A 27,270-nucleotide genomic window follows, 5' to 3' on the forward strand; every position below is an offset into this window, starting at 1 on the left:
GTAATTAATGAAAATGAGTAAAATTAACTGTTAAAGGTTAGTACTATTAGTGGACCAGCAGCACGCACAATCATGTGTGCTTACGGACTGTATCCCTTGCAGACTGTATTGATATATATTGATATATAATGTAGGAACCAGAATATTAATAACAGAAGGAAACAACCCTTTTGTGTGAATGAGTGTAAATGGGAGAGGAAGGTTTTTTGGGTTGGTGCACTAATTGTAAGTGTATCTTGTGTTTTTTTATGTTGATTTAATTATTTAAAAAAAAAAATAAAAAAAAACGATACCGATAACAAAAAAAAAACGTTACCGATAATTTCCGATATTACATTTTAAAACATTTATCGGACATCTCTAAAAAAAATAAAACACTCCATCAGTTTCAGTCCTTTATTGTAAACCGCTACACATTTTAAATACAAAATATTTGTTAAATAACATGAAAATGTAAACGACAAGGATATTTCGTCTATAGTTGTAGCTTCGATTTAGCTCAGCTGCTCGAGTATTGCTGTGCATGGCTTATACGGAGTCCTCCTCCGCCTTCCTGTCTTTTTGTTTATTCAGAGGCAAAAGTGCTTGGGACGGCGGCGTCCGCGCGCCACGAATGATAAAACAAAAAAACGGAGACTTGCCTCGGGCGTTAACGTGATCAAGTATATGCCAGGCTGAAGCAAAAAGCACCGACTTTACAGTAGCAGCTCTTCTCACATGGAAAACAATTAAAAAAAGCGGAAGCCTTTCCGCTTTCAAGTGCAACGTCAGCTTGCATTCTAGTGTACATTCCCATGGGGGCCGACAGAGTTTGTCACAAATGGAGAAGCTTATAAAAATAGACACGAACAGAAGGAGATATTTTAGCACCTAATAGAAAATATCTGATAGAAAAGTCTCTCAAGTGACGGAGGAGTTATGAAGAACAGTTTCAGTGGATGTCAGGCTCCTTCCGGGATGCCAACTTGTTTGTAATCTTTTAGGACCTTTCTGTAGTCCGCCCTCCATAGTCACACTGTAAGAGGGAGGGGGTTGCTCCGGCAGCCCCTCCACGCTTGTGCTGTGTATGTAACCGTCTGCCGTGTCGCTTCTCAGGACGCTCCGGTTGGGAGGAGCGCGGATGCAGGAGCGGCTCAACTCCAGCTGCTGCTCCGGGGTGCGGCGCTGGAAGCCGTGCGGGCCCTTGTGCTCTTCCCCGTCTGGTAAGCAGATGATGGGGGGCAGGTCCACCGCCTCCCGCGGAATGTACGGGTAGGTGGGCTGGAAGCCACACAGGGGCCGCTGCATGAAGGCCGCCGGGGTTTGGAGGATTGCCTGAGAACAGAGATGATGAAATGATAAGACTTTTTCATCTATTTTCTTATGTCAAGAATGTGACAAGAGTGACGATTACTTTTTTTAATCACATTTATAATTTGCCCATGTGACTGCACAGGAAAGCTTAAAGAAAAAGAAAAAAATATATATATATATACACTACCGTTCAAAAGTTTGGGGTCACCCAAACAATTTTGTGGAATAGCCTTCATTTCTAAGAACAAGAATGGACTGTCGAGTTTCAGATGAAAGTTCTCTTTTTCTGGCCACTTTGAGCATTTAATTGACCCCACAAATGTGATGCTCCAGAAACTCAATCTGCTCAAAGGAAGGTCAGTTTTGTAGCTTCTGTAACGAGCTAAACTGTTTTCAGATGTGTGAACATGATTGCACAAGGGTTTTCAAATCATCAATTAGCCTTCTGAGCCAATGAACAAACACATTGTACCATTAGAACACTGGAGTGATAGTTGCTGGAAATGGGCCTCTATACACCTATGTAGATATTGCACCAAAAACCAGACATTTGCAGCTAGAATAGTCATTTACCACATTAGCAATGTATAGAGTGTATTTCTTTAAAGTTAAGACTAGTTTAAAGTTATTTTCATTGAAAAGTACAGTGCTTTTCCTTCAAAAATAAGGACATTTCAATGTGACCCCAAACTTTTGAACGGTAGTGTATATATATATATATATACTAAATAGATAAGATTAATCGCACCTAAATTCTGAATAATCTGGATTAATCACAGTTAATTTACTTGAATTTAATTTACTTGCATAACTAAAATCAACTTTGAAAAACCCCCAGAATATTTTGACACAAACTCAATTTTATTGTCAGAGTGTCATACCCTGGCATTTGGGGCCACAACGACTGGTGGACTTGATGGACTGAATTACCTCATGGATAAAATGATATTCTTTGTTTCTGTTAAACTTATATTCAGCAGTGAGTCAACATGGTTTTTGTAAAGGTTCTAGTTCATTACGATAACTCAATTCAAAAGCCCATTGAGATATTTGTTAATTTAGCAAATCTTCAAACGCTGTCATCGTGACAGATTTTTGGCCTTATTTCTAAACCAACCGTACTATTTAAGTGTATCTTGTAGCCCAACTTTTCCTTCCTTTACAATAGTTAAAAAAACATTTATTTTTCCATAGTTTTGCCTCATTTATTTTGTTTACTTTTTCATTGAATGTCGAAGCGGTATAACAGTTTTGAATTGAACACTTTTCCATTTTCTTTCCCCCTTGCACCTGTAAACTTATATAATTTTATATTTTCATATCGACTTTGGACATTATCTGGAATATAAACACTAGACTATTGAACATATTGGATTGAATTGAATTGTAGTTGGTAATGTAGTCTTTTTGTTTATTGTTCATTGTGATTATTTATAGTAAATACAAATCTGAACATGACTAGTAAAATATTAATAATACATTGTCTATTAATACTAATTTATCTACCTAAATGCATGTTTTTATTTGCACAAAACTTGCCAGTATCATTAAAAATTTGCCAGCGAGCACACCAGTCGGAGTCTTAGAAATGGGTTTTATGGCTCTTTGAAGGGAGCGGATCTTAAGGAGCCGTTTCTTTCAAAGAGTCGCTTAAAAAACTTGTTCGTTATTGGGTTTTTTTTCATTTTTATTATGGACACAAGAGTGTCAGGAAACTCAGAATAATTTAATTTACACAAATATTACTCTATTAGTTGGAATTATTCTAAAATATTGGCTATAATTGTATTTTTTGCCATATTTCCATGCTCTGGCAGTGACATTACTAGTTAGAATTTCCCCTTGCCAAAAAAATGTCTAGCATTTTAACAATATAGAAAAAAATACACAAATAATAGGTCATATTAAAATGCATTAATGGATATAAAATGTACAAATAAAACTACAATAAAAATCAGGAAAAATTGTGAGTACAAAATTGTACGACCATACCTAACGTGTGTACGCTTAAACTACTACCTTTCAGAATAATGAAACCAAAAAGGAAGTACAAATAAAAATACATAAATAATTATATATATATATTCTGTATATATACTGTATATATACAGTACAAGCCAAAAGTTTGGACACACCTCATTCACAACACAACTGATGGTCCCAACCCCATTGATAAAGCAAGCAATTCCACTAATCAACACATGTGAAGTGAGAACCATTTCAGGTGACTACCTCTTGAAGCTCATCGAGAGAATGCCAAGAGTGTGCGAAAAAGTAATCAGAGCAAAGGGTGGCTATTTTGAAGAAACTAGAATATAAAACATGTTTTCAGTTATTTCACCTTTTTTTGTTAAGTACATAACTCCACATGTGTTCATTCATAGTTTTGATGCCTTCAGTGACAATCTACAATGTAAATAGTCATGAAAATAAAGAAAATGCATTGAATGAGGAGAAGGTGTGTCCAAACTTTTGCCCTGTATTGTACCTGCTTCGTTTGCTTCCATCTGACTCGTATTTCTTATTGAGTCCGAAGGAAACCTGCATTCTCTATTTCCTTAGCTACCTTCTTGAATAAATCTGTTTCTTTTTTTTTTTATTGCATAGATGCACTTCAAATTGTTCCATTCTTTTAATTTGTGAAGCATAAACTATACAATCAGATTAGAGATGTCCGATAATATCGGACTGCCGATATTATCGGCCGATAAATGCTTTAAAATGTGATATCGGAAATTATCGGTATCGGTTTCAAACTTCAGACTTTTTAAAACGCTGCTGTACGGAGTGGTACACGGACGTAGGGAGAAGTACAGAGCGCCAATAAACCTTGAAGGCACTGCCTTTGCGTGCCGGCCCAATCACATAATATCTGAATATCTAGAAATGACATGCACATGTGTCATGGCTAGTGTTAGGTACCGTTTACAGTTAAACCAATACTGATACCAAATCTGTATGTGACAAACGGTGCCGGTGCTTAAATTGCACTTAAGAATTGAAAAAAAAAAAAAAAAAAAAAAAGAATTGAACACATGCACATTTTTGTAAAAATTTAAAAATACAAACACCTTTCCCAGCAGGCACGAGACATTAAAACAACGTTGAGAACTTGTTGAGCAACTCAAACATAACGTTGAAACAACATGCTGTTTATATACTTGTATGCCACTTTTCTACCTTCAAGGTACTCAAAGCGTTTTGACAGTATTTCCACATTCACGCGCTGATGGCGGGAGCTGCCATGCAAGGCCCTAACCACAACCCATCAGGAGCAAGGGTGAAGTGTCTTTCCCAAGGATACAACGAGCGTGACTAGAATGGCAGAAGCTGGAGATCGAACCAGCAACCTGAGGGTACCCACCGATCCAAAGTTGACAATGTTAGATCAATTTTGGGTTCTGACATTGATTTGACCATTGAATTTTGGTCATTTGCCAACCAATATTGTCCAACACAAATACAAAGTTGAAACAACATGCTCTTTGACGACATTTATGCAATGTCAGGTTGTCACGTTGATTTGACCATTGAACTTTGGTGATTTCCAGACCAACAACGTGGGTCCAACGTTGGACATCAACATTGTCTCAATTTACAAGTGCAACTATTTTGCAACGTTGCTGGGTTTTATTTTCTGACGTTCAAATTAAACAGACTACTAATTTAGCATATAAATTACACTACCGTTCAAAAGTTTGGGGTCACCCAAACAATTTTGTGGAATAGCCTTCATTTCTAAGAACAAGAATAGACTGTCGAGTTTCAGATGAAAGTTCTCTTTTTCTGGCCACTTTGAGCGTTTAATTGACCCCACAAATGTGATGCTCCAGAAACTCAATCTGCTCAAAGGAAGGTCAATTTTGTAGCTTCTGTAACGAGCTAAACTGTTTTCAGATGTGTGAACATGATTGCACAAGGGTTTTCTAATCATCAATTAGCCTTCTGAGCCAATGAGCAAACACATTGTACCATTAGAACACTGGAGTGATAGTTGCTGGAAATGGGCCTCTATACACCTATGTAGATATTGCACCAAAAACCAGACATTTGCAGCTAGAATAGTCATTTACCACAATAGCAATGTATAGAGTGTATTTCTTTAAAGTTAAGACTAGTTTAAAGTTATCTTCATTGAAAAGTACAGTGCTTTTCCTTCAAAAATAAGGACATTTCAATGTGACCCCAAACTTTTGAACGGTAGTGTATGTTATAAATAATGTTCCCATCAAGGTTTTTTGCTGCCGATTTCGACACTGATCGTCTCCGAGCAGTGTTCCTAATAACGGCGTTATATACTAACGGCGTTAACTAGTAGCAAGTAATCTAATTAATTACTTTTAGGTCCGTTACAACACCATTAGCGATAGTTTGATGTAACCTGGTGCGCTACTTTTGATGTGGTTTTATGTCGACAACAAGACAACGTCATAAGTGCAGCAAGCAAATATCTTTTTACTCGTGAAAGCAACAAGCAGCACCGCACTAAAATGAACTCGATATCAAATAGGAAGAGGCACCATCAAAATGGGAATAATGAACAACAAATCAATGATTGAAGTGACAAACTTGCCATCCAAACAATACCCCGTTTGTTGACAAGAAGATATGACAGCCACGGAAGCACATTCAATATCTTTATTAAGCACAATCCGGTGAAAAGATTGAAAAGGGCTGGCGTCAAAGCCGACAAAGTGGGCTGTTAACTGGTGTAGCTAACTGGTGAAGCTAAAAAACACAGCGCCGTTGAAACCCTCGATGACGTCACACGTCACTAGGCAACAGGCCCCGCCTTTTAAAAGCACAGACTCCACACACTGTGCTCTTAAAAATAAACATCTCTCAAATGCATATGCCAGATATTTAAAGTTTTTTTTAAAAAGTAATGTATACATTACTTTACCCAGTAATGTATTACATTTATTAAAGAGTAAGTCTGTTAGTAATTCAATTACTTTTTTGGTAAAGTAACGAGTATCTATAATTAATTACTTTTTAAAAGTCATTTTCAGAACACTGTCTCCGAGTGAGATTAATTCATTCATTTTTTATTCATCTCCTTCATTGATGTGCATTTTTGATCAACAGACAATTAAACTCTAACAACAAAACACATATTTATACACCTATGCTTGAGAAGGAACAGGATGAAGAAAATCTTATATCTTATATCAACCAATACTGTTACCGATTTCTGCTGTAACATGCTAACATCTACACTTCTTTAACTTTAGTAAGCACTTATTTCTTAGTGTTTTTCAACGCTATCGTAGCTATTAACATGTTTAGCCCCGTCCTCCTTGATAATGATACTTAAGATACGGTACTAAGAAATGCAGTTTATTTGCCTTAATGGAAGTGATAATTATTAGCATAGAGGAGCGGCTTCACACTGTGTGTGGACTGTGGAGATACGCAACTAGCTGCTAGCCGCTTGTCAGCCGGGGGAATGATAAAAATAAATAGAGTCAGCCAGAGGGAATCGGTGTTTGTGATTGGCTTTAAAAGGCATTCATTGGTAATGGCGACCGATTTAAACCGATTCTCACAATGTATTATTTGGTATAATAGTTATAATAAAACTTTTTCAAAACAGGTTACAGGTTAAACCAGGGGTTCCCAAACTAAGGCCCGCGGGCCGGATCCAGCCTGCAAGCGTCCAAAATCCGGCCCGCAGGAAGTACCAAGTTTAAAAAAAAATTATTATTATTATTATTTTTTATTATTATTTTTTAAAGGCCTACTGAAACCCACTACTACGCATTCTGATAGTTTATATATCAATGATGAAATCTTAACATTGCAACACATGCCAATACGGCCGGGTTAGATTAGTAAAGTGCAATTTTAAATTTCCCGTGAAATATTCTGCTGAAAACGTCTCGGTATGATGACGTTTGCGCGTGATGTCACGGATTGTGCGGCCATATTGGGACACCATTGTGGCCAGCTAATAAGTCGTCTGTTTTCATCGCAAAATTCCACAGTATTCTGGACATCTGTGTTGGTGAATCTTTTGCAATTTGTTTAATGAACAATGAAGACAGCAAAGAAGAAAGTTGTAGGTGGGATCGGTGTATTAGCGGCTGGCTGCAGCAACACAACCAGGAGGACTTTGAGTTGGATAGCAGACGCGCTACCGTGAGTACGCAGCTTTGGCTTCCAAACATTTGATCGCTTGCCCGTACGTGCGTGTCGCTATGTGCATGTCACGTACGTAACTTTGGGGAAATATATGTGCTGTATGAACGTTACGGAGGTGAGCGGTACTTTGGGCTGTGGGATTGAGTGTGTTGTGCGGGTGTTTGAGTTGTATTGGTGGGTTATATGGACGGGAGGGGGGAGATGTTTGTTATGCGGATTAATTTGTGGCATATTAAATATAAGCCTGGTTGTGTTGTGGCTAATAGAGTATATATATGTCTTGTGTTTATTTACTGTTTTAGTCATTCCCAGCTGAATATCAGGTCCCACCCGCCTCTCACAGCATCTTCCCTATCTGAATCGCTTCCACTGCCCTCTAATCCTTCACTCTCACTTTCCTCATCCACAAATCTTTCATCCTCGCTCAAATTAATGGGGTAATCGTCGCTTTCTCGGTCCAAATCGCTCTCGCTGCTGGTGGCCATGATTGTAGACAATGTGCAGATGTGAGGCGCTCCACAACCTGTGACGTCACGCTACTTCCGGTACAGGCAAGGCTTTTTTTATCAGCGACCAAAAGTTGCAAACTTTATCGTCGATGTTCTCTACTAAATCCTTTCAGCAAAAATATGGCAATATCGCGAAATGATCAAGTATGACACAGAGAATGGATCTGCTATCCCCGTTTAAATAGGAAAATTTAATTTCAGTAGGCCTTTAAGAATCAGTCCTTTCTAAACCATTTTCTACCACTTGTTACTCTCGGTGTCTCCTAGCTGCTCAGGCAAATCATATTGTCTAAAAATGCATTTTCCCATCGATAACGTGACATCAAGTCCGTCAAATGCGGCAAGTGCACACGCTTTCAGTCAATTAGTGCGTGAGGAATATACTGTATGTGTATATATAAATATACTGTATTTTTCGGACTATAAGTCGCAGTTTTTTTCATAGTTTGGCCGGGCTCCAGTGCGACTTATATATGTTTTTTGACTTCTTTATTATGCATTTTCGGCAGGTGCGACTTATACTCCGGTGCGACTTATACTCCGAAAAATACGGTATATACAGCCCAGCCCCCGGCCAAATTGTTTTAACCCAGTGCAGTCAAAAAGTTTGGGGACCCCTGGATTGAACAATCTGCTTCTGACTGCTTCATTTAAAAAAAATTTAAAAAAATCTTTTTTAAATTGATTAAATTATGAATCAATTTAGAATCGGAATGAACATGAATCGCGATGTGGCTGTGAATCGATTTTTTGGTGCACCCTCAGTTGATATTGTTACACTCGAAATAGCACTCACCATACAGATATACATTGAAAAATGTACAGTTAATACATGGTTGATTGGTGTCAGAATCGTCGGCATAAAACCCTGACCGGAAGTATACCTTAGTTAATTTCTATAATATTATTAAGATGCTATAAGTAGGTTGTACAAATAGGTCAAAAGTGGCTGAAAATATATCATAAAACCACTTAAAAAGGCAAACATTTATAGAGAAACCAAAACCTTTACTCACTTCGCTGTTGCCATGTTGAGTCAGCACACTGTTTGACCACCCGTTGGCATCCTGACACAAATAGAACACATATAGCAGGTGTTACACCACATCAAATAAAAAAAATAAATAAAAAAAATAGTCATCTTACCCGTTGCGTGTCCTGCGTGTCGCCGAGCCTGCCTAAGAGAGACAGGGCGAAGAGGCGGTAGTAGATGAGGAGGCAGACCAACACGACCACCGTGGCGGTCATCGCCAGCAGGATAATTATTATCTGAACCAACTCCAGTTCAGCTGCACACACACACAAACACACACACATACACGCACTATAAAGATTTGCAGACCACAAGCTGAGGATATTAGAAACCAAAGTAGCACAACGCGTGCAGTGATGTTCAGGTCGCCATGGTAACACTGCAACATCTTTGGCTTATACTCCAACTATGACTTACATTGTGTCTACTAGAAAACAATACGCATCTCATTAATTCGGGGAAAAAAAGGGTAAACAATATGTCTCTATACCGCCATTATTTTTGGTTACAGCCCTTGAAGATGTGTGATGTATGTATGGATGCATACACTGCAGCATGCATCTCTAAAGGGTTCTATATAGAGGAGTGAGTGCTTCAATTAGTCTCCCAGCTAATCAGTTCATCTCCCGTGTGCAATCTGGCTCCTTTGATGCAATTTGCTTCATTTAAAACAGGCAGTGATTTAATTATAAGTAAAAAGTAGGGGGCCGGGGGCTGAGTTGTTGGGTCGAGACGTGCGGTCTGGTTTTTGGGGAGATCATTTATTAGCCAGACACGTCTAGACATCATACGCAGACACGCGGTGTTTAATCATGGAGGCCCAGTCACAAGAGAGAGAGAGAGAGAGAGAGAGAGAGACGGATGTGGCGAGGTGGAGCAGATCAGACGCCATCTGTCTGCCTCATTAGCTCTAATCCCAATCTAATATTCCAAAAAAAAAAAATGTTTTATACAAAATGCATTGCTTTTTCTGAGATACTTGTGTTTTTTATTAATTTATAAAGCATTAAAATGGTTTTGTTAAATAAAGCATTTTTTTTTTAAATCAAAAGCCTTACCATTGTACACATTAAATATATGTACAATTGAATTTGACATTGTTTCAGTTTAAAACAAATATTTTTCTTTTGTTTTATTAGAAACACAGGCTATTGTGAAACAAATAATATATGATTCATATTTGATCAATACTAGAAGTAGTAACAGCAGTAAAAGTAGTAGTATTGCTTCTGCAACACAACTTCTTGTAATTGAAATGAGAGTATAATATAATATGTATATTTTATTATTACACTGACTGTAGTAGTATTTATGCAAAGCAAGCTTTTGCAATACAAATTCGAGTATAGGATAATATATATTGTCTATTATTACACTGTAGTACTACTTAAGCAAAACAAGGTCTTGCAATACAAATGAGAGTATAATATATTATGTATATTTTATTATCATACTGTAAAAAATGTATGCAAAACAAGCTCTTGCAATACATATCCGAGTGTAATATCCTACGTAGATTGCATTAATATTATTATTAGTAGTACTAGAAATGGCAGTAGCAATAGTATAGTGTATGCAAGTGTAATAGTATATGTAGTTTTTAATACAAGTAGTAGTAGTAGTGCTTCTGAAACATAATCTCTTGCAATACAAATCATACAGTAGTAAAGTATCATATGTACTGTATATTTTATCATTACACTTAGTTGCAACCGTGCAATACAAGCTCATGCAATACAAATCAAAGTATAATATCACATGTAAATTGTATCATTAGTATGAGTGGTAGTAGCAGTACCAATAGTATTGTGTATGCACGTGTAATATGTAAATATGTACATTTTAATATAGATAGTAGCAGTAGTGTTTCTGCAACATAAACAGAAGCACATATTATGTACTATATTTTATTGGTATTATTATTATTTGTATAGTTATTAGCAGAGGTAGTAGTTGTGTTTCTGCAATATAAGCAGAAGCACATATTATATATACAAGATTTTATTTATATTTTGTATCATTATTAGTTGTATTGTTATTATCATTATTAAAAGTAGTCGTGGTGCTATGCAATACAAGCTCTTGTAATACAAATAACTGTATACAAGCATTTGTATATTTTATTATTACAGCAGTACTTATGCAATACAATACGTGCAATACAAACCCACGTATAATATCATGCCAAAATTGTATTGTTATTATGAATATCACTGGTAGTAATAGTACTGCTAATAACAGTAACAAAAATATTGTGTATGCAAGTGTAATATTATATGTACGTTTTAATATAAGTAGTAAGAGTAATGCAACATAATTGCTTGCAATACAAATGAGAGTATAATATCATATATATATTCTACTACTGCAGAACTATTTATGCAATACAAACTCTTGCAATACAAATCCGGGTATATCATACGTAAATAGTATTGTTGTTATTAATAATAGAAGTGATAGCAACAACAATAGTATTGTGTATGCAAGTTAATGTATTAAAAACAAGCATACATAATACAAGTAGGAGTAGTACTAGTATTTCTGCAACATAAAAAGCTCTTGCATAAAAAATTAGAGTTTAATGTCTTATGTATACTTTATTATTATGATAGTAGTATTTATGCAATAGAAGCTCTTGCAATCATATTATATGTATGTTTCATAGTTATTATTATTAATATCGTTAGTAGTACAGTTGTAATAGTGATGATAGCGTTAGTAATATAAGCTCTTGCAATACAAATCGGAGTATATGTATATTTCATTGCTCTGATTTGTATTATTGTTAGTAATGGTACTGTAGTAGTAGTGTTTTTGCAATATAAGCTTTTGCAATCCAAATCAATGTATAATATCATATGTATATTATCTTGCTATTATTATTAGTAGTAGTCGTAACAGTAGTGGTAGTAGCTCTTGCAATACAAATTATATGTATGTGTTATTGCTGTTATTCTATTTCTATTAATATTATTATTGCTGTTTCTGCAATATAAACTCTTACAATAAAAATCTGAGTATAATATCATATGTATTTTTAATTAATATAGTAATATTTATGCAAAGTAACCTCTTGCACTAAAAATCAGAGTGTAATATCTCACGTATATTTTTTTACTATAGTATAGTAATAGTGTTTCTGCAATATAAGCTCTTACCATACAAATCAGATGTATATTGTATTTCTATTATTAGTAATGTTTCTACAAATTAGACCAAGTCAGAATTGGAAATTAAAACTTATTTTCTGTGGGTTTTGAGAAAACAATACGCTACATACACTTAGAGAAGAGAGTGAGTACACTTCAATGTTTATAGTCCAAAGAAATACATATTTGAATATTTATAGCTTTGTGACTGTTATTCCTTGAATTAATGAAATTGTAGCCCACTTGATTATTAATAAATATAACATTTATGACTACCCCTAAACATGAAAAGATAGAGAGGCAATGCAGAGACAAGCAAGAGTCTGCGTTGAATATATAGTATATGCAGCGTGTGAACAAAGAGAAATACGGGAGCGAGGGAGAGACAAAGACTCAGACGCAGACCCTGACTGACAGACCTTCACCTTTCACCCTTGACCCCCGAGGAGGAGCGACCCCAGACAGCAGCCGGCTTTAATGAGGAGTCTGGTGCATCGCAAATCAATCCGATGTTTTTGTTTGCCTCCTTCTTCCCTGCATGTGCAGCCATTCTTACATTTAACACATTTTAAAACACCATTTACTTCTTCACCTAACGACACTTGGCATGATTCTGACGATCAAATTGACGGATTACGATACGCATATGATTTGCGCGAGAAACTCCTACAAAAAGAGCGATACTTGATCTTTTTCCGACATAGAAAAATGGAGGAAAATAAAAGGATCTTTGCAGCCCAGCTGTCTCATGCACACCATTTGGCCAAGAGATGCAGGGTAAAAATACTGCAGTAATACTGCACGCCTGTGAGAATATCAGCTGCCCGTTCCTGCCGCATCCTGCATGCACCGAGGTCATTCCGCATTGGTTTTACTCCAGTGCATGACCCCTGACCCCTCTAAGCGGGTTTCCCCAATTTGCATGTGATCCTGAAGTTGACACTACCCCCTCCCAAAAATAAGTATAAGCAATCAGGAAAACAGCTATTATACGTACACAGATATGACTGGACACTTTATCAGACACGCCTAAGACAATAATGACAAGTTCTGATTGACAATCGGAGTTGTGCGGCGCAAACTACAAACCCGGTTCAATTGGCACTGCTATTAGTTTTGCTATTGCAGTGGTACCTTAGTGTACTTTATCTGGTGCACTTTTATGCACCATGCAGAGACCAGACGTGTAAGGGGTAGGGGGTGATGGGGGGGGGACCAAAATACTGCACAATACCTGCTTCAATATGCACCAAGGCCCGGGTTTAATACCGCTAATATTCATACATGCTTATTATTTAGTTTTATTTTTTTGCGCTTAAAAAAATGTCCCTTTGGGTGACATGCATGAAGGTATGATTTGGTATGCGACTTACATATATCCATGCCCTGTGGCTGGGGTCCGGTGCAGAAGCAATAACCATTGGATGACGTGGGCCCGGAGCTCCGCAATTGGGCCGCTGTGTTTCGCATGAGACGACCGGGACGCCGGTGCAGGGAGCCGCCGCCGCCGGCAGCCCGAGGACGGACGGGAGGAGGTGGAGGAGGTGCGGCCACCCGGAGCCTCCACATGCAGCCTATACCTCCATCACCGCCCCGGGGAAGTTCCGTGTGGTGCATGGGCCCGGATACCTCATTTTACTTCTAAAAAAACATCCATGGGGAGGAAAAAATACCTCACAACAACTCTCCGGTGCTTCGCATCCGAGTGTTGTGTGTCTAGAGCCAGGCTGTCTGATTTACAGCCCGCCTACCCCCCAACTCCATGGGGGAGGACCGCTTGGTGTGGAGGGGGGACAATGGAGGAGGGGAGGGCCAGACACGTCCTCCAGACAGCCTCTGCAAAAAAAACCAAAAAAAAAAAACATTTCTGGCCGTGACCTGCAGACAAGAAATACAATAAAATTATGCATACGAATATGCATGTGATGGTCACTACATTAGGTACACATCATGACACCTATAAGTGCATTTATTTGCGAATATTTGAACTCACTAGGATTTTTTTAAATTTAATTTTCATTAATAATATTCTTTTTTTATTTGTATTAATTATTATTTTAATGATTATTTTTTTTAATTAATTATTATTTTGCACATCTCGTGTAGCTAAATCATGGCTTTGCACCGAATTCAAACTTATATATGAGGAATGTGCGGAATAAATGGAGAATGATACAATATAGACGTGTTGTGTTGTTTCTTGTATTTATATTCTTTTAAATGCAGCACATTCTGTAACTTCGCTTAGTTTGTCTTAAATATAGTTTATACGCAAAAAAATAAATAAATAAACGCCAAACAGGAAGAAGGTGTGCGGAAGAAGTTGGCAGCCATCTTCCTGAGGTCAACTCTTCGGCGCAGGGTAATATATATATTTTTTTCAATAATCCACCAAAATAGTCAACTTTCCCTCTTATTTGATTAGAAAGGGACGCGACAACTCAGACATATAGTATGTTTAGAAGATTTCGGAGCGATTTGGTTAGCAATGTTAGCTACTTCCGGTTTCGCATGGCTCGCTAGCTTGTTAGCCTCAGGATGTAAACACTGTTAGCGACGAGAAGTTAAGAGTTCGATTATAATTTCAACTCATTCGCCTCCGTTTGTGCGACGCCTGGCGCTGGTTAAGGCCGAGATGGCGTCAATGTATCGTGTAGCATTCAACGACGACTTTATGACGTTAGTGGGAGGTGGGCGGATAGAGCCAAATACTGTATAGTAGCGATACCAGCCGCACTATCAATATCTGATACGAGCGATAATATCGTGATGAGATCGATGTATTTCGGTTTATTTTTTGTACACAATCTGGTTTGTTATTTCTACAAACTCCCTGAACACTGGAGGGCTTTGTGGCAACCAACCCCCAAATAATTTAAATAAGAGCCAATACTATTTTTTTCCTTGTTTTTTTAATTATTATTTTTTAAAGAAATATAAGTTACACTTTAAGCAATCGTATGCAATTACAGGATTGTATTGTTTTCGTCTCTGATTATAATCATGACAAACAAAAGAAAAAAGGCACAATCATTCAATCAAGAAAATGTTCTCTTAAAAAGTATCGGTATTGGTTTGATACTAGGGATGTAATATTATCAAAATGTCACGGTATTAAGGCCACTGTGCATATTGCAGTAATGTAAAAAAGATGACTTGGAAAAATGTCTTAGTTCCGAAAATTAAGTGCTACTAATGTCAGGATAAAGACACTTGCACTGCAAATTAGATTTAAAGTTGTATTTATTCATTATTTTATTTATTTATTTCTATTTTATTTCTAATTTCCCTCGCTGTAAGAGCTATTTATTTATTTTTAGTCAATGACTGATCTTAATTTTGGAATGAATAATTATATTTTTCCATTCCTTATTAAAAATAGATAAATTGAGAAAATAACCCTTCAAGTAAGATATTTTGGTTTTCCCACCATAGAAAATCTTTTTTAAGGTCTCTGCAACATCTCGAGGATGCTTAATTTAGGTATTGCAGGTTGAATAATTCTTGTTTTCGGAATTGAATACTATTTATATCTTAAATCTGCTATTTTTTAATGTACAACTCTTAATTTAGGATTTCTTATCAAGTAAAATTATTATGTATTATTATACTAGTTAGGTTCAGTAAATTTTTTTTTTTTTTTTCCTGAAATTTATATTTTGACAGCTCTTTTTTGCAGTGTGTCAATAAACACAAACCTAATACTCAAGTGTTGTAATTTAATGTATTACTACCAATATGTTTTTAAAGTGCAAAGAACAGTAAAGTAACAGTGTTTTGAGTAACAAGCAAACATTAAAAACTTTCAGTTTAGTGTCTTTAAACTGACATTATAAATATTCTGTCATGGGGAAAACTTGATTGAAATGCCTCACACTTACATCTTGGTTTTGCGTCAATAATTTTTTCCGGGTTATAATTAATCAAGTGACTTCTTATGTTGCTTGTCAACGATCACTAAATCATCTTTGCTTCAACACTGACACACACTAGTCACAAAAGGTGCATTACAAGACTTTATTAATTACATTTGCAGCAGGGGTCCTCAAGTACAAATCTTGAAGGTCCACAAATGTTGTTTTGAAACAGGCTGGGTCCGTTTATTATCGGTCAAGCTTATATAGTAGCAGGAGGTAGGTAGTAGTTTAACATTTTCTTAAAATTAACAAATATAAAATAAATATCCAATAAAATACATGAAAGATTTTCTTTGAAAAAAAAAAAAGAACTTAAATACAACTTTCAGTTTTAACAAAAAATAAATACTTTTAAACACAAACCTCCTATCCCTGGCAAACAAATGACCTCAACAGATCTCATTCATGTGCAAATATAACCTTGGTACAGTACATCCCCATTGTGTAAAACACAGCTGCTCAATGGGAGAATTGGGCTCTTGGGGTTGAAGCCAAGACTTTGAACTTTGGCACAAAAACAAAAGGTGTGATGGCCAGTAGGTAGGATGAAAACATATTGCTCTGTCCATTCTTCCTTGAAACGTCGGTTTTCCCTGTCCACCTTTCGTTGACCAGCCTGAGCCAACTTGGAGCATGCCATTGTGATTTGATTCACATTCAGTGACTGACGAGTGAACAGTTAGCGAAGTAGCGATATGAGACAACTGTGTGCCTGCAGCGAAAGGTTCCATGCATGTGGCATGAGCGCCGTATGACCCAAGTGGTAACAGCCTATCAGCGCGTCGTTGTGATAGAGATGACAACCCATATCTGATTGGCTGATTCTGCAGCCAATCAGAGTGGCCTTCTCTTGCTCTCACTCCGTCTCTCTAGAAAGAGAGAGAGAGACGGAGTGAGTGAGACACGGAGAAGTGCATACTTGCCAACCCTCCCGTTTTTAGCGGGAGAATCCCGGTATTCAGCGCCTCTCCCGACAACCTCCCGGCAGAGATTTTCTCCCGACAAACTCCCGGTATTCAGCCGGAGCTGGAGGCCACGCCCCCTCCAGCTCAATGCGGACCTGAGTGGGGACAGCCATTCTCACGTCCGCTTTCCCAGCAGCTTGCCTGCCCAATGACGTCATAACATCTACGGCTTTTAGAGAGTAGAGTGCACAACAAGGAGAGAGAGTTCTTGGTTTCTTATGTGGGTTTATTGTTAGGCAGTTTCATTAACGTCCTCCCAGCGCGGTAACAACACACAACAACAGCAGTCACGTTTAGTCTACCGTAAAGCAGTTTCGTCTGCCATAAACAGCAATGTTGTGACACTCTTAAACAGGACAATACTGCCACCTACTGGATAGCCTGCAGAACACTGAAATTCAAGTATGTCTTTTATTTATATGTATAATAAAATATATTTTAAAAAAAAATATATATATAGCTAGAATTCACTGAAAGTCAAGTATTTCATACATATATATATATATATATATATTTATATTATATATATATATATATATATGAAATACTTGATTTGGTGAATTCTAGCTGTAAATATACTCTCCTCTTAACCACGCCCCAACCACGCCCCCCCCCCCCCCCCCCCCACCCGATATTGGAGGTCTCAAGGTTGGCAAGTATGGAGAAGTGTAAACGAAACGTTGAGATATTTGACTAAAAACAGCAAAGAACATTGACTTGCGCTAGCGATAACTCAAAGATAAATACAATTATTATATTTTTTATAATAATTATAATTATAAAAAAAAAAAAAATATTTTTTTAAATTTTTTTTTTTTAACTATAATTCGTGCTGGGTCCGGACGGACACGTCGCTGGGTCCGGACATGGACCGCGGTCCGCCTGTTGAGGATCACTGATTTGCAGTAATGTACAAATAGATTGGCATCATACTGGAGAGTGTTGTATTGATGCTAATAAAAAACGATTTCTTTTCATATCTTTGTGTCTTTCAGATGCCCAGACACTGTTCTGCTGGGGGCTGCAAATCTCGTGACAACCGTGAGACTCGTAATGCTGGTATCACATTTCATAAGTGAGCATTGTGTATTTAGTATTTCAACCCTGTAACTTACAGTCATCATGTTATAGTCCTTACCCACTGTTCACAGAAGGGAGAAGATGAGGTCAAAGATGGGCATCTCAGAGTATTATTTAGAACTGACAAGATCATGTGTGTAATGTTTAGGCAAGATTGGTTGAAAAACATGCATCAAGCAAAATGTCTTACTTGTCAACCTAATTGTCCAGAAGTCTCTGACTAATTGTTCAATGATGATGAAACTTAAGACAAAGTCTGCATTTCATGTATGCTAGCATGTCTTACTGAGAATTTTGAACTGAACTTACGGCCCAAGTTCAGTTCAAAATTTGGAGGACATTAATTTTTGCAGCAAATTCCTAAGAACACTAGATTGCTCAATTTGACACATTAGGAGATCCTTGCATTGATATTTTAATCTTGCTAGCAAACAGAACACTGGGGTCCAAACTTGTGGTTTATGTAACTGAGGCGTTCCTCAGGGCACACCTTTAAGTCCTCTCCATTTTGTCAGTTACACTTTTTTTTCGTAATGTAATTTATGTAACTCAGGTGTTGCTGTAGTTTGTTTACTTCAGATGCAGTCAGTAGTTGTTTGTTCCACTTAAGTAATACTCGTGGTGTTCCTCAAGGTTCCATTCTGGAAATGTGGCCCCCAAAACACATGAGTTGAATATCCCTGGCATAGGAGATGCGACACATTAAATAATTAGGACACAACTGTGTCCTAGAATTGTATTTTTTTTGACAATTTAACTTTGTTTAATATTGTTTCAATTTGATGTCCAGAATACCTAAAGAGGCCTCACGGCGAAACCTTTGGATCAGCAACTCCCACCGTGCCGACTCCTGGGATCCTCAGACCAACTTTGTCTACTTTTGCTCCAAACACTTCACCCCGGAGAGCTTTGAGCTGGCCAGTTGCAGGTCGGTAACAACCAAATCATTGTCAAAACCACAAATATAATTTATTTCGAACATGGATAGTATTACAAGGTACATCCCATATTTACAGTTTGTTATTACAACATGTCAGAAAAGGAGTGGGATTTGGAAGGAGCAGATCTTATTTAATCCCACCCCTTTTTCATTTCATAGACATTTCTGACACGTTTGTCCACTTCCTGTGCTCAATTTGTAACAAAGACAAATTGAATAAATAAACTGTCAAAAAAATTCTCATGAATAGATAGTTGTCTATATGTCGTGATTCATCCATCCATCCATCCATCCATCTTCTTCCGCTTCTCCGAGGTCGGGTTGCGGGGGCAGCAGCCTAAACAGGAAAGCCCAGACTTCCCTCTCCCCAGCCACTTCGTCCAGCTCCTCCCGGGGGATCCCGAGGCGTTCCCAGGCCAGCCGGGAGAGATAGTCTTCCCAACGTGTCCTGGGTCTTCCCCGTGGCCTCCTACCGGTCGGACGTGCCCTAAACACCTCCCTAGGGAGGCGTTCGGGTGGCATCCTGACCAGATGTCCGAACCACCTCATTTGGCTCCTCTCAATGTGGAGGAGCAGCAGCTTTACTTTGAGCTCCTCCCGGATGACAGAGCTTCTCACCCTATCTCTAAGGGAGAGCCCCGCCACTCGATGGTGGAAACTCATTTTGTCCGCTTGTACCCGTGATCTTGTCCTTTTGGTCATAACCCAAAGCTCATGACCATATGTGAGGATGGGAACGTAGATCGACCGGTAAATTGAGAGCTTTGCCTTCCGGCCCAGCTCCTTCTTCACCATAACGAATCGATACAGCGTCCGCATTACTGAAGACGCTGCACCGATCCGCCTGTCGATCTCACGATCCACTCTTCCCTCACTCGTGAACAAGAGTCTGAGGTACTTGAACTCTTCCACTTGGGGCAAGATCTCCTCCCCAACCCGGAAATCGCACTCCACCCTTTTCCGGGTGAGAACCATGGACTCGGACTTGGAGGTGCTGATTCTCATCCCACTCGCTTCACACTCGGCTGCAAACCGATCCAGTGAGAGCTGAAGATCCTGGCCAGATGAAGCCATCAGGACCACATCATCTGCAAAAAGCAGAGACCTAATCCCGCAGCCACCAAACCAGATCCCCTCAACGCCTTGACTGCGCCTAGAAATTCTGTCCATAAAAGTTATGAACAGAATCGGTGACAAAGGGCAGCCTTGGCGGAGTCCAACCCTCACTGGAAACGGGTCCGACTTACTGCCGGTAATGCGGACCAAACTCTGACACTGATCATACAGGGAGCGGACTGCCACAATCAGACAGTCCGTTACCCCATACTCTCTGAGCACTCCCCACAGGACTTCCGCGGGGACACGGTCGAATGCCTTCTCCGAGTCCATAAAGCACATGTAGACTAACCTCACATGCACCCTCAAGGATCCTGCCGAGAGTATAGAGCTGATCCACAGTTCCATGACCAGGACGAAAACCACACTGTTCCTCCTGAATCCGAGGTTCGACTATCCGTTGTTATTCACATAATACGATTATTTAATGTATCGTTAAAGTTAGAGAGTTTATCAGGAATTCATCTTTCTTGTACTTTATAAACACTTTGAGTTTGAACAGTTTCTTCAATTGAATTCCACATACAGATATACTAAAGGTGTTAAGTGCTGTACGTGAATACATATGTTTTAAGTTAGACGTTTACTGAAGGTTATATTTCTCCACTTTTGTTGAGAAGAATTGTTGTACAGTCTTGGGTAACAGGTTATAGTTTGCTTTGTGCATCATTTTTGCTGTTTGCAAATGCACCAAATCATTGAATTGCAATATTTTGATTCAATAAATAAAGGGTTTGTATGTTCTCTATTAACGACATTGGCGTGATCTACGAAACTTTTGTATTAAAATACACACAAACGTGATAGCACACGCAAAGCCAATCTATTAAGTTTGAGCCAGACAATCGCCTCTTTATAATTTGTTTATTGATTTTCAGACACATGTAAATGACATGAATTGTCTAGCAAACATGAAATTCTGTGTTTTTCTCCCGACAAGTAAAAACAAATAGATAAAAAATATATAATAGTAATATTAACAAATAAATAAAGTAAGAAACCCTAGACTGATGTCAACATAAAACCACAAACAGCTGCATTTATGAATGACCTTAGAGAGACATAGCAACCCACAAGCACACAAAGGACTCATCAACCACCCACATTTCAATTGTGATTCACTCAGGGTTCATTTGGAGATCAGTTTCTACATATCTCAGAAAGGCACAACCATTCAATGTCAGCCTAATCGTCTCCAATTTGAGAAAATACAGAACATATTAAATCCAGCAGAGGCATTGTTGCTTTCCAATTAAACACAATTAGTATTTTACACAAAGCAGTGAATGCTTCAAGAATCTTTCTGGATTTACAAAAGGTAGATGACTGAGGTGCTTCCCCAAATAGTCCACTTAGGAAATTTGGTGAGAGGGTTGTCTCTTTTAAATGACCAAAATACAGAGTGCAATCCATTTAGCGTGTCTGTCTTCATGTATATGCAGAATGTATGCTGATTATTAAAACGCCCACATTAGGAGGAGGAGATGCAAATATAAAAACTGTGCTGTCAATGTGATTTATCAAATTTTGCGACCGCTGTTTTATGTCTATATTTAGCACGTTTAAAATGTCTGTGCAAAAAGAGATATCAAAAAAAAGTCTTGCAATGTGCATTTTCTTATGTCTAGAACATTCCAGCTCGCAGTTAGTGCCAGCATTTCCCAGAGCACACCTTCAGCATGCTAAGACGTGTTTTCCGTTGACGATCGCATTGACCAGAAAAAATGGTACATGTCATAGTTGTATGCTGCATGTCTAAAAACAGCATGCAGCAAAACGCCACAGGTAGGGGCATGGTAACATAAATGTGGAGGGAAAATGAGTGTTTCCATGGTGACAGCTGTTTAGTACACACAAAATCCCCATTTAAATGGCAGTTTGCACCACTTCTGGACTTCAATTGCATACACAGTCTTAGTAGATCACCTGCAACACACCCACTAAAAGTATGCGATTTTATAGTTTGCACTTGTTATTTGGGATCTTAGTTCAACATGCCTTTTATGTATTATCCAAACTGACTTTTTTTGTAACGCGGTTAGTGAATTAAGTGTACTTTTTTAGTTATTTCCCAATATTTCTACACAAAATCTCAGATATGGTAACATTGAGTAGAGAATTTGGAGGGATTTTTGGTCTCAAACATATTTTGCTTTATTCATTGTTGAAGTATTTCGGGCCAGCTTTTTTATATGACACTTCCTGTTCTTTTTATCATTTATTTTACAGTGACAATTAGGGATGTCCGATAATATAAAATGTAATATTGGAAATTATCTGTATCGGTTTCAAAATTATCGGTATCTGTTTCAAAAAGTAAAATTTAGGACTTTTTAAAACGCCGCTGTGTACACGGACGTAGGGAGAAGTACAGAGTGCCAATACACCTTAAAGGCACTTCCTTTGCGTGCCAGCCCAGTCACATAATATCTACGGATTTTCACACACACAAGTGAATACAAAGCATACTTGGTCAACAGCCATACAGGTCACACTGAGGGTCGCCGTATAAACAACTTTAACACTGTTACAAATATGCGCCACACTGTGAACCCACACCAAACAAGAATGACAAACACATTTCGGGAGAACTTCCGCACCGTAACACAACATAAACACAACAGAACAAATACCCAGAACCCCTTGCAGCACTAACTCTTCCGGGACGCTACAATATACACCCCCCGCTACCCCCTACCCCCCCACCTCAACCCCGCCCCCGCCCACCTCAACCTCCTCAACCTCCTCATGCTCTCTCAGGGAGAGCGTGTCCCAAATTCCAAGCTGCTGTTTTGAGGCATGTTAAAAAAAATAATGCACTTTGTGACTTCAATAATAAATATGGCAGTGCCATGTTGGCATTTTTTTCCATAACTTGAGTTAATTCATTTTGGAAAACCTTGTTACATTGTTTAATGCATCCGCGGGGCATCACAACAAAATTAGGCATAATAATGTGTTAATTCCACGACTGTATATATCGGTATCGGAATCGGTAATCAAGAGTTGGACAATATCGGAATATCGATTATCGGCAAAAAAGCAATTATCGGACATCTCTACTGACAATGTTTACGTGGTCTATTTCATATTGTTACTGAATAGCATTATTTTATATGCATATGTGTATTGCAGTGTTAATAAATCGTGTAGCAGTCATGTGTTTGTTTTGTGTGCCTGTAGTGGAATCAGGAGACTTCGAGAGGATGCATTTCCCACTTTGTTTGATTCCTCCTCTGCCACCAAATACAAATGGCTGGGGAAGATCCTGAAACAAGAAGAAAGGTAAATAAAGATGAATAAACAAAACAACAACTATAACTTGTAATACTTTGTGTGTTTTACTGTGTAGAAAAAGTTCAGGTGAGATGTCAAGCGACAAGCCTGCAGCTGAAGCCACAGTTCAAAGGTCAGTGGAGGCCGAGGAGACCAATGAGGAGACACCGGAATCTTCACAAGGCACACCAGAAAGCGAGCAGCGGCAAACGCAAACCTCCTCGCCGCCATCCCGCTCCGTCTCGCCTTCTCGCTACATGCGCCGCCTGCCCCCTCGTCCGGGCTTCTACCTGCCCAAGGAGCACAGCTACGCTCAGCTCTGCCCCCTGGTGTGGAGGAGACGTTACGACCTGGCCGTGGACTACTTGGAGAAAACGCTCCGGCAACTTCACGCGGCGAGGCGCCGCGAGAACCGACTGAGGAACGCCTTGCTGAGGCTGCAGGACAAACAGCAGAAGCAGGCGCTGGTCGCGTCGCGCAACTTGGAGGCCAGACCATCTCGAGGAGGACCGGCTGAGACGAGGAAGTGCAGTTACTGCGGGAGGGGCCATGTCCAAGGCGGGGAGCACACAAAAGTTGATAAAGATGTGATGAAGACCAAAAACAAAACAGCTGAAATGACACTTAAGCTGGAGCGAACTCCTGAGGATGTCACAGACGAACATAATGGGACAAACTCTCATGTCTTCCCACATGAGGCCCAAAGCGCAGAAGCTCTGCCTGATTTTTGCGAAGCATCGAGTGAGTCGCCGTTGTGGGTGCGCGGCGAAGCCAACACTCAGTTCATCCTGGTCCCCTTCCCCGACGAAGACCAGCTCCAGAACTATCTCCAGATAGAGGAGGTGCCAAGCCGCGCCATCCTGCTGTCAGAAGTGGATCTTCAACAAGACTTGCAAGTGGAGAACATGGAAACTACGAGAAGAGCGGGAAGCCAGCATCACACGGTCGTCAACTCCTCTCAGGTGGAGCTGGGTGAGGATGTGAGGGAGAGACTGAAAGAACACCTGGAGGGCTTTCACCTGCAGCTCAGCAACGAGTTTGCCAACTGACATCTGCCAAACCTTCTAACATAGAATCAAACACTTAGACCAAGTCCACACAAACACAGGTACCTTGTTGCTTTTTGTACTTTTTATATACAGTAAAATGTCTTCCTGTCATGATATGATGAAGGAAACACTTCCTCATGGACATGAATCACACGATACTGCCTCTGACCTGCTCCGAGCTAGATATTATTAACCTAACAGACGCAGTCATAAACATTCTTATGTCATTATAACATATTACATTTTGGAATTAACTGCATGATGATGACGACGACAGTGGAGGGCGACATCGCTTGTGTCTTCTGTGTGAGGAACAAAGTATTGGAGAGTTGTTGGCCCAGCCTTTTTAACATTCAGTTCTCTTTGTAAGATTCAGTGGTCTTTTAACATTGAGTGATCTTGTAATGGCAGCTAGTAGATAGTAGCTCATCGCTACGCTACCTTTTAGCATAGCAATGAGGAGGTTTACGGTAAGCAGCTTCCTCCGGGGCTTCGGTTCTGTGTCGGAAGCCCTAGAACAGACCTGGACAAAATAAGGTCCGGGGGCCCTTAATTCGCCCGTTAAGCTTTTCAATCTGGCTCGCCGGACATTCCCAAATAATTGTTTTTGATCTTTAAAGGCCTACTGAAACCCACTACTACCGACCACGCAGTCTGATAGTTTATATATCAATGATGAAATCTTAACATTGCAACACATGCCAATATGGCCGGGTTAACTTATAAAGTGCAATTTTAAATTTCCCGCCACACTTCCGGTTGAAAACGTCTAGATATGATGACGTATGCGCGTGACGTCAATGGTTGATACGGAAGTATTCAGACCCATTGAATCCAATACAAAAAAGCTCTGTTTTCATTCCAAAATTCCACAGTATTCTGGACATCTGTGTTGGTGAATCTTTTGCAATTTGTTTAATGAACATTGGAGACTGCAAAGAAGAAAGCTGTAGGTGCGATCGGTGTATTTGCGGTGGACTACGGCAACACAACCAGAAGGACTTTGAGATGGATAGCTGACGCGCTACCGTGAGTACAGCTTTGGCTTCCAAACATTTGATCGCTTGCCCGTACGTACGTAACTTTGGGGAAATATATGTTTCTTGCCGACTCTGATGGCGGTCGGGGTGTCGTCGAAAGCTACAACGCCTGCCGCCGCCGTCCCGTAGCTAAGTTAGCTTCAATGGCGTCGTTAGCAACAGCATTGTTAAGCTTCGCCAATTATTAAGGAGTGTGGGTGGGGAGCGTTTCCAGAGAGTGTTTCCAGAGCGGCCAGCCTGAAATGCGGGTGTCAGGGACAGACGCGGAAAGAGATGTTCACAACAAAGTTCTGCAAGAAAAGTGATATATCAGATTGTAGGTGGGTTTTTTTTACCCTTCGCATTCATATTTGGCCGTTTTTGTTGCATTTTTGTTGTGTTTCGCTTGATTGTAAATGATGTCGCTCGAGAAGGGGTGTGAGAAGTAAATGAGGAGCGACGTTCATATGTTGTCGGAGTGTCGTCGAAAGCTACAACGCCCGCCGCCGCCGTCCCGTAGCTAAGTTAGCTTCAATGGCGTCGTTAGCAACAGCATTGTGAAGCTTCGCCAAACTGGAAATTATTAACCGTGTATTTACATGTCCATGGTTTAATAGTATTGTTGATCTTCTGTTTATCCTTCCAGTCAGGGGTTTATTTCTTTTGTTTCTATCTGCATTTGAGCCCGATGCTATCACGTTAGCTCCGTAGCTAAAGAGCTTCGCCGATATATTGTCGTGGAGATAAAAGTCACTGTGAATGTCCATTTCGCGTTCTCGACTCTCATTTTCAAGAGGATATAGTATCCGAGGTGGTTTAAAATACAAATCCGTGTTTCACAATAGAAAAAGGAGAAAGTGTGGAATCCAATGAACCCTTGTACTTAAGTTACGGTCAGAGCGAAAAAAGATACGTCCTGCACTGCCTCTCTAGTCCTTCACTCTCACTTTCCTCTTCCACGAATCTTTCATCCTCGCTCAAATGAATGGGGTAATCGTCGCTTTCTCGGTCCGAATCTCTCTCGCTGCATTGTAAACAATAGGAAAATGTGAGGAGTCCTTCCTCCGGTGTCGTCACGCTACTTCTGGTATAGGCAAGGCTTTTTTTTTATCAGCGACCAAAAGTTGCGAATTTTATCGTCGTTGTTCTCTACTAAATCCTTTCAGCAAAAATATGGCAATATCGCGAAATGATCAAGTATGACACATAGCATGGATCTGCTATCCCCGTTTAAATAAAAAAATTTAATTTCAGTAGGCCTTTAATATGGAAACTGTAGCTGCCATTATGGGCAGCACGGTGGAACAGGGGTTAGTGCATGTGAGTAGTCCTGAGTTCAATCCCGGGCTCTGGATCTTTCTGTGTGGATTTTGCATGTTCTCCCCGTGACCGCGTGGGTTCCCTCCGGGTACTCCGGCTTCCTCCCACCTCTAAAAACATGCACCTGGGGATAGGTTGATTGGGAACACTAAATTGGCCCTAGTGTGTGAATGTGAGTGTGAATGTTGTCTGTCTATCTGTGTTGGCCCTGTGATGAGGTGGAGACTTGTCCAGGGTGTACCCCGCCTTCTGCCCGAATGCAGCTGAGATAGGCGGCTCCAGCAGCCCCCCCGCGACCCCAAAAGGGACAAGCGGTAAAAAATGGATGGATGCGATAGCTGCCATTATGACGTGCAGTGATGTTTTCAAGTGACCGTAAGTCTTGAACTATATTAAGTATTTCAATGGTTGGAATCTGCACTTTTGCATGATATACTAGTTACTATGGTCATCTAAGTCA

General features: G+C 39.4%; 2 protein-coding genes across 6 annotated transcripts in view; one reads left to right on the forward strand and one right to left on the reverse strand.

Annotated features, from left to right (window-relative positions):
* Window positions 1–388: 388 nt before the first annotated feature.
* Window positions 389–14,809, reverse strand: LOC133650374 (protein TMEPAI-like). The gene is made up of 4 exons (XM_062047531.1): window positions 13,502–14,809; window positions 9,093–9,235; window positions 8,963–9,013; window positions 389–1,314 (listed from the first exon to the last, which is right to left on the reverse strand). The coding sequence occupies exons 1-4, from the start codon at window positions 13,743–13,745 to the stop codon at window positions 901–903; spliced, it is 852 nt and encodes a 283-aa protein (XP_061903515.1). The 5' UTR covers window positions 13,746–14,809; the 3' UTR covers window positions 389–900.
* Window positions 14,434–27,270, forward strand: part of thap7 (THAP domain containing 7) — a 21,619-nt gene continuing 8,782 nt past the window's right edge. For 2 of the 5 annotated variants that reach the window (XM_062047526.1, XM_062047528.1), the window contains exons 1-5: window positions 14,434–14,490; window positions 18,006–18,085; window positions 18,881–19,018; window positions 23,330–23,431; window positions 23,499–24,530. In XM_062047526.1, coding sequence (XP_061903510.1) covers window positions 18,006–18,085; window positions 18,881–19,018; window positions 23,330–23,431; window positions 23,499–24,471 — 1,293 coding nt within the window. In that variant the 5' untranslated portion in view covers window positions 14,434–14,490 and the 3' untranslated portion in view covers window positions 24,472–24,530. Of the gene's footprint in view, window positions 14,491–17,742; window positions 17,921–18,005; window positions 18,086–18,880; window positions 19,019–23,329; window positions 23,432–23,498; window positions 24,837–27,270 lie in introns of those variants that run through there. The other 3 variants (XM_062047527.1, XM_062047530.1, XM_062047529.1) reach the window with 3 other exon arrangements.

Source organism: Entelurus aequoreus, linkage group LG05 (assembly GCF_033978785.1).
Source record: "Entelurus aequoreus isolate RoL-2023_Sb linkage group LG05, RoL_Eaeq_v1.1, whole genome shotgun sequence".
Classification (NCBI taxonomy): Eukaryota; Metazoa; Chordata; class Actinopteri; order Syngnathiformes; family Syngnathidae; genus Entelurus; species Entelurus aequoreus.

What these genes read in the sequence shown, in the direction of transcription:
- LOC133650374 (XM_062047531.1), bottom strand. Translation starts at nt 13,745, where the DNA reads ATGCACCACACGGAACTTCCCCGGGGCGGTGATGGAGGTATAGGCTGC. An exon ending in GCCACAGGGCATGGATATAT is followed by an intron (nt 9,236 to 13,501) that starts GTAAGTCGCATA and finishes GTGTGTGTGCAG; the next exon opens with CTGAACTGGAGTTGGTTCAG. An exon ending in CTCAACATGGCAACAGCGAA is followed by an intron (nt 1,315 to 8,962) that starts GTGAGTAAAGGT and finishes CTCTGTTCTCAG; the next exon opens with GCAATCCTCCAAACCCCGGC.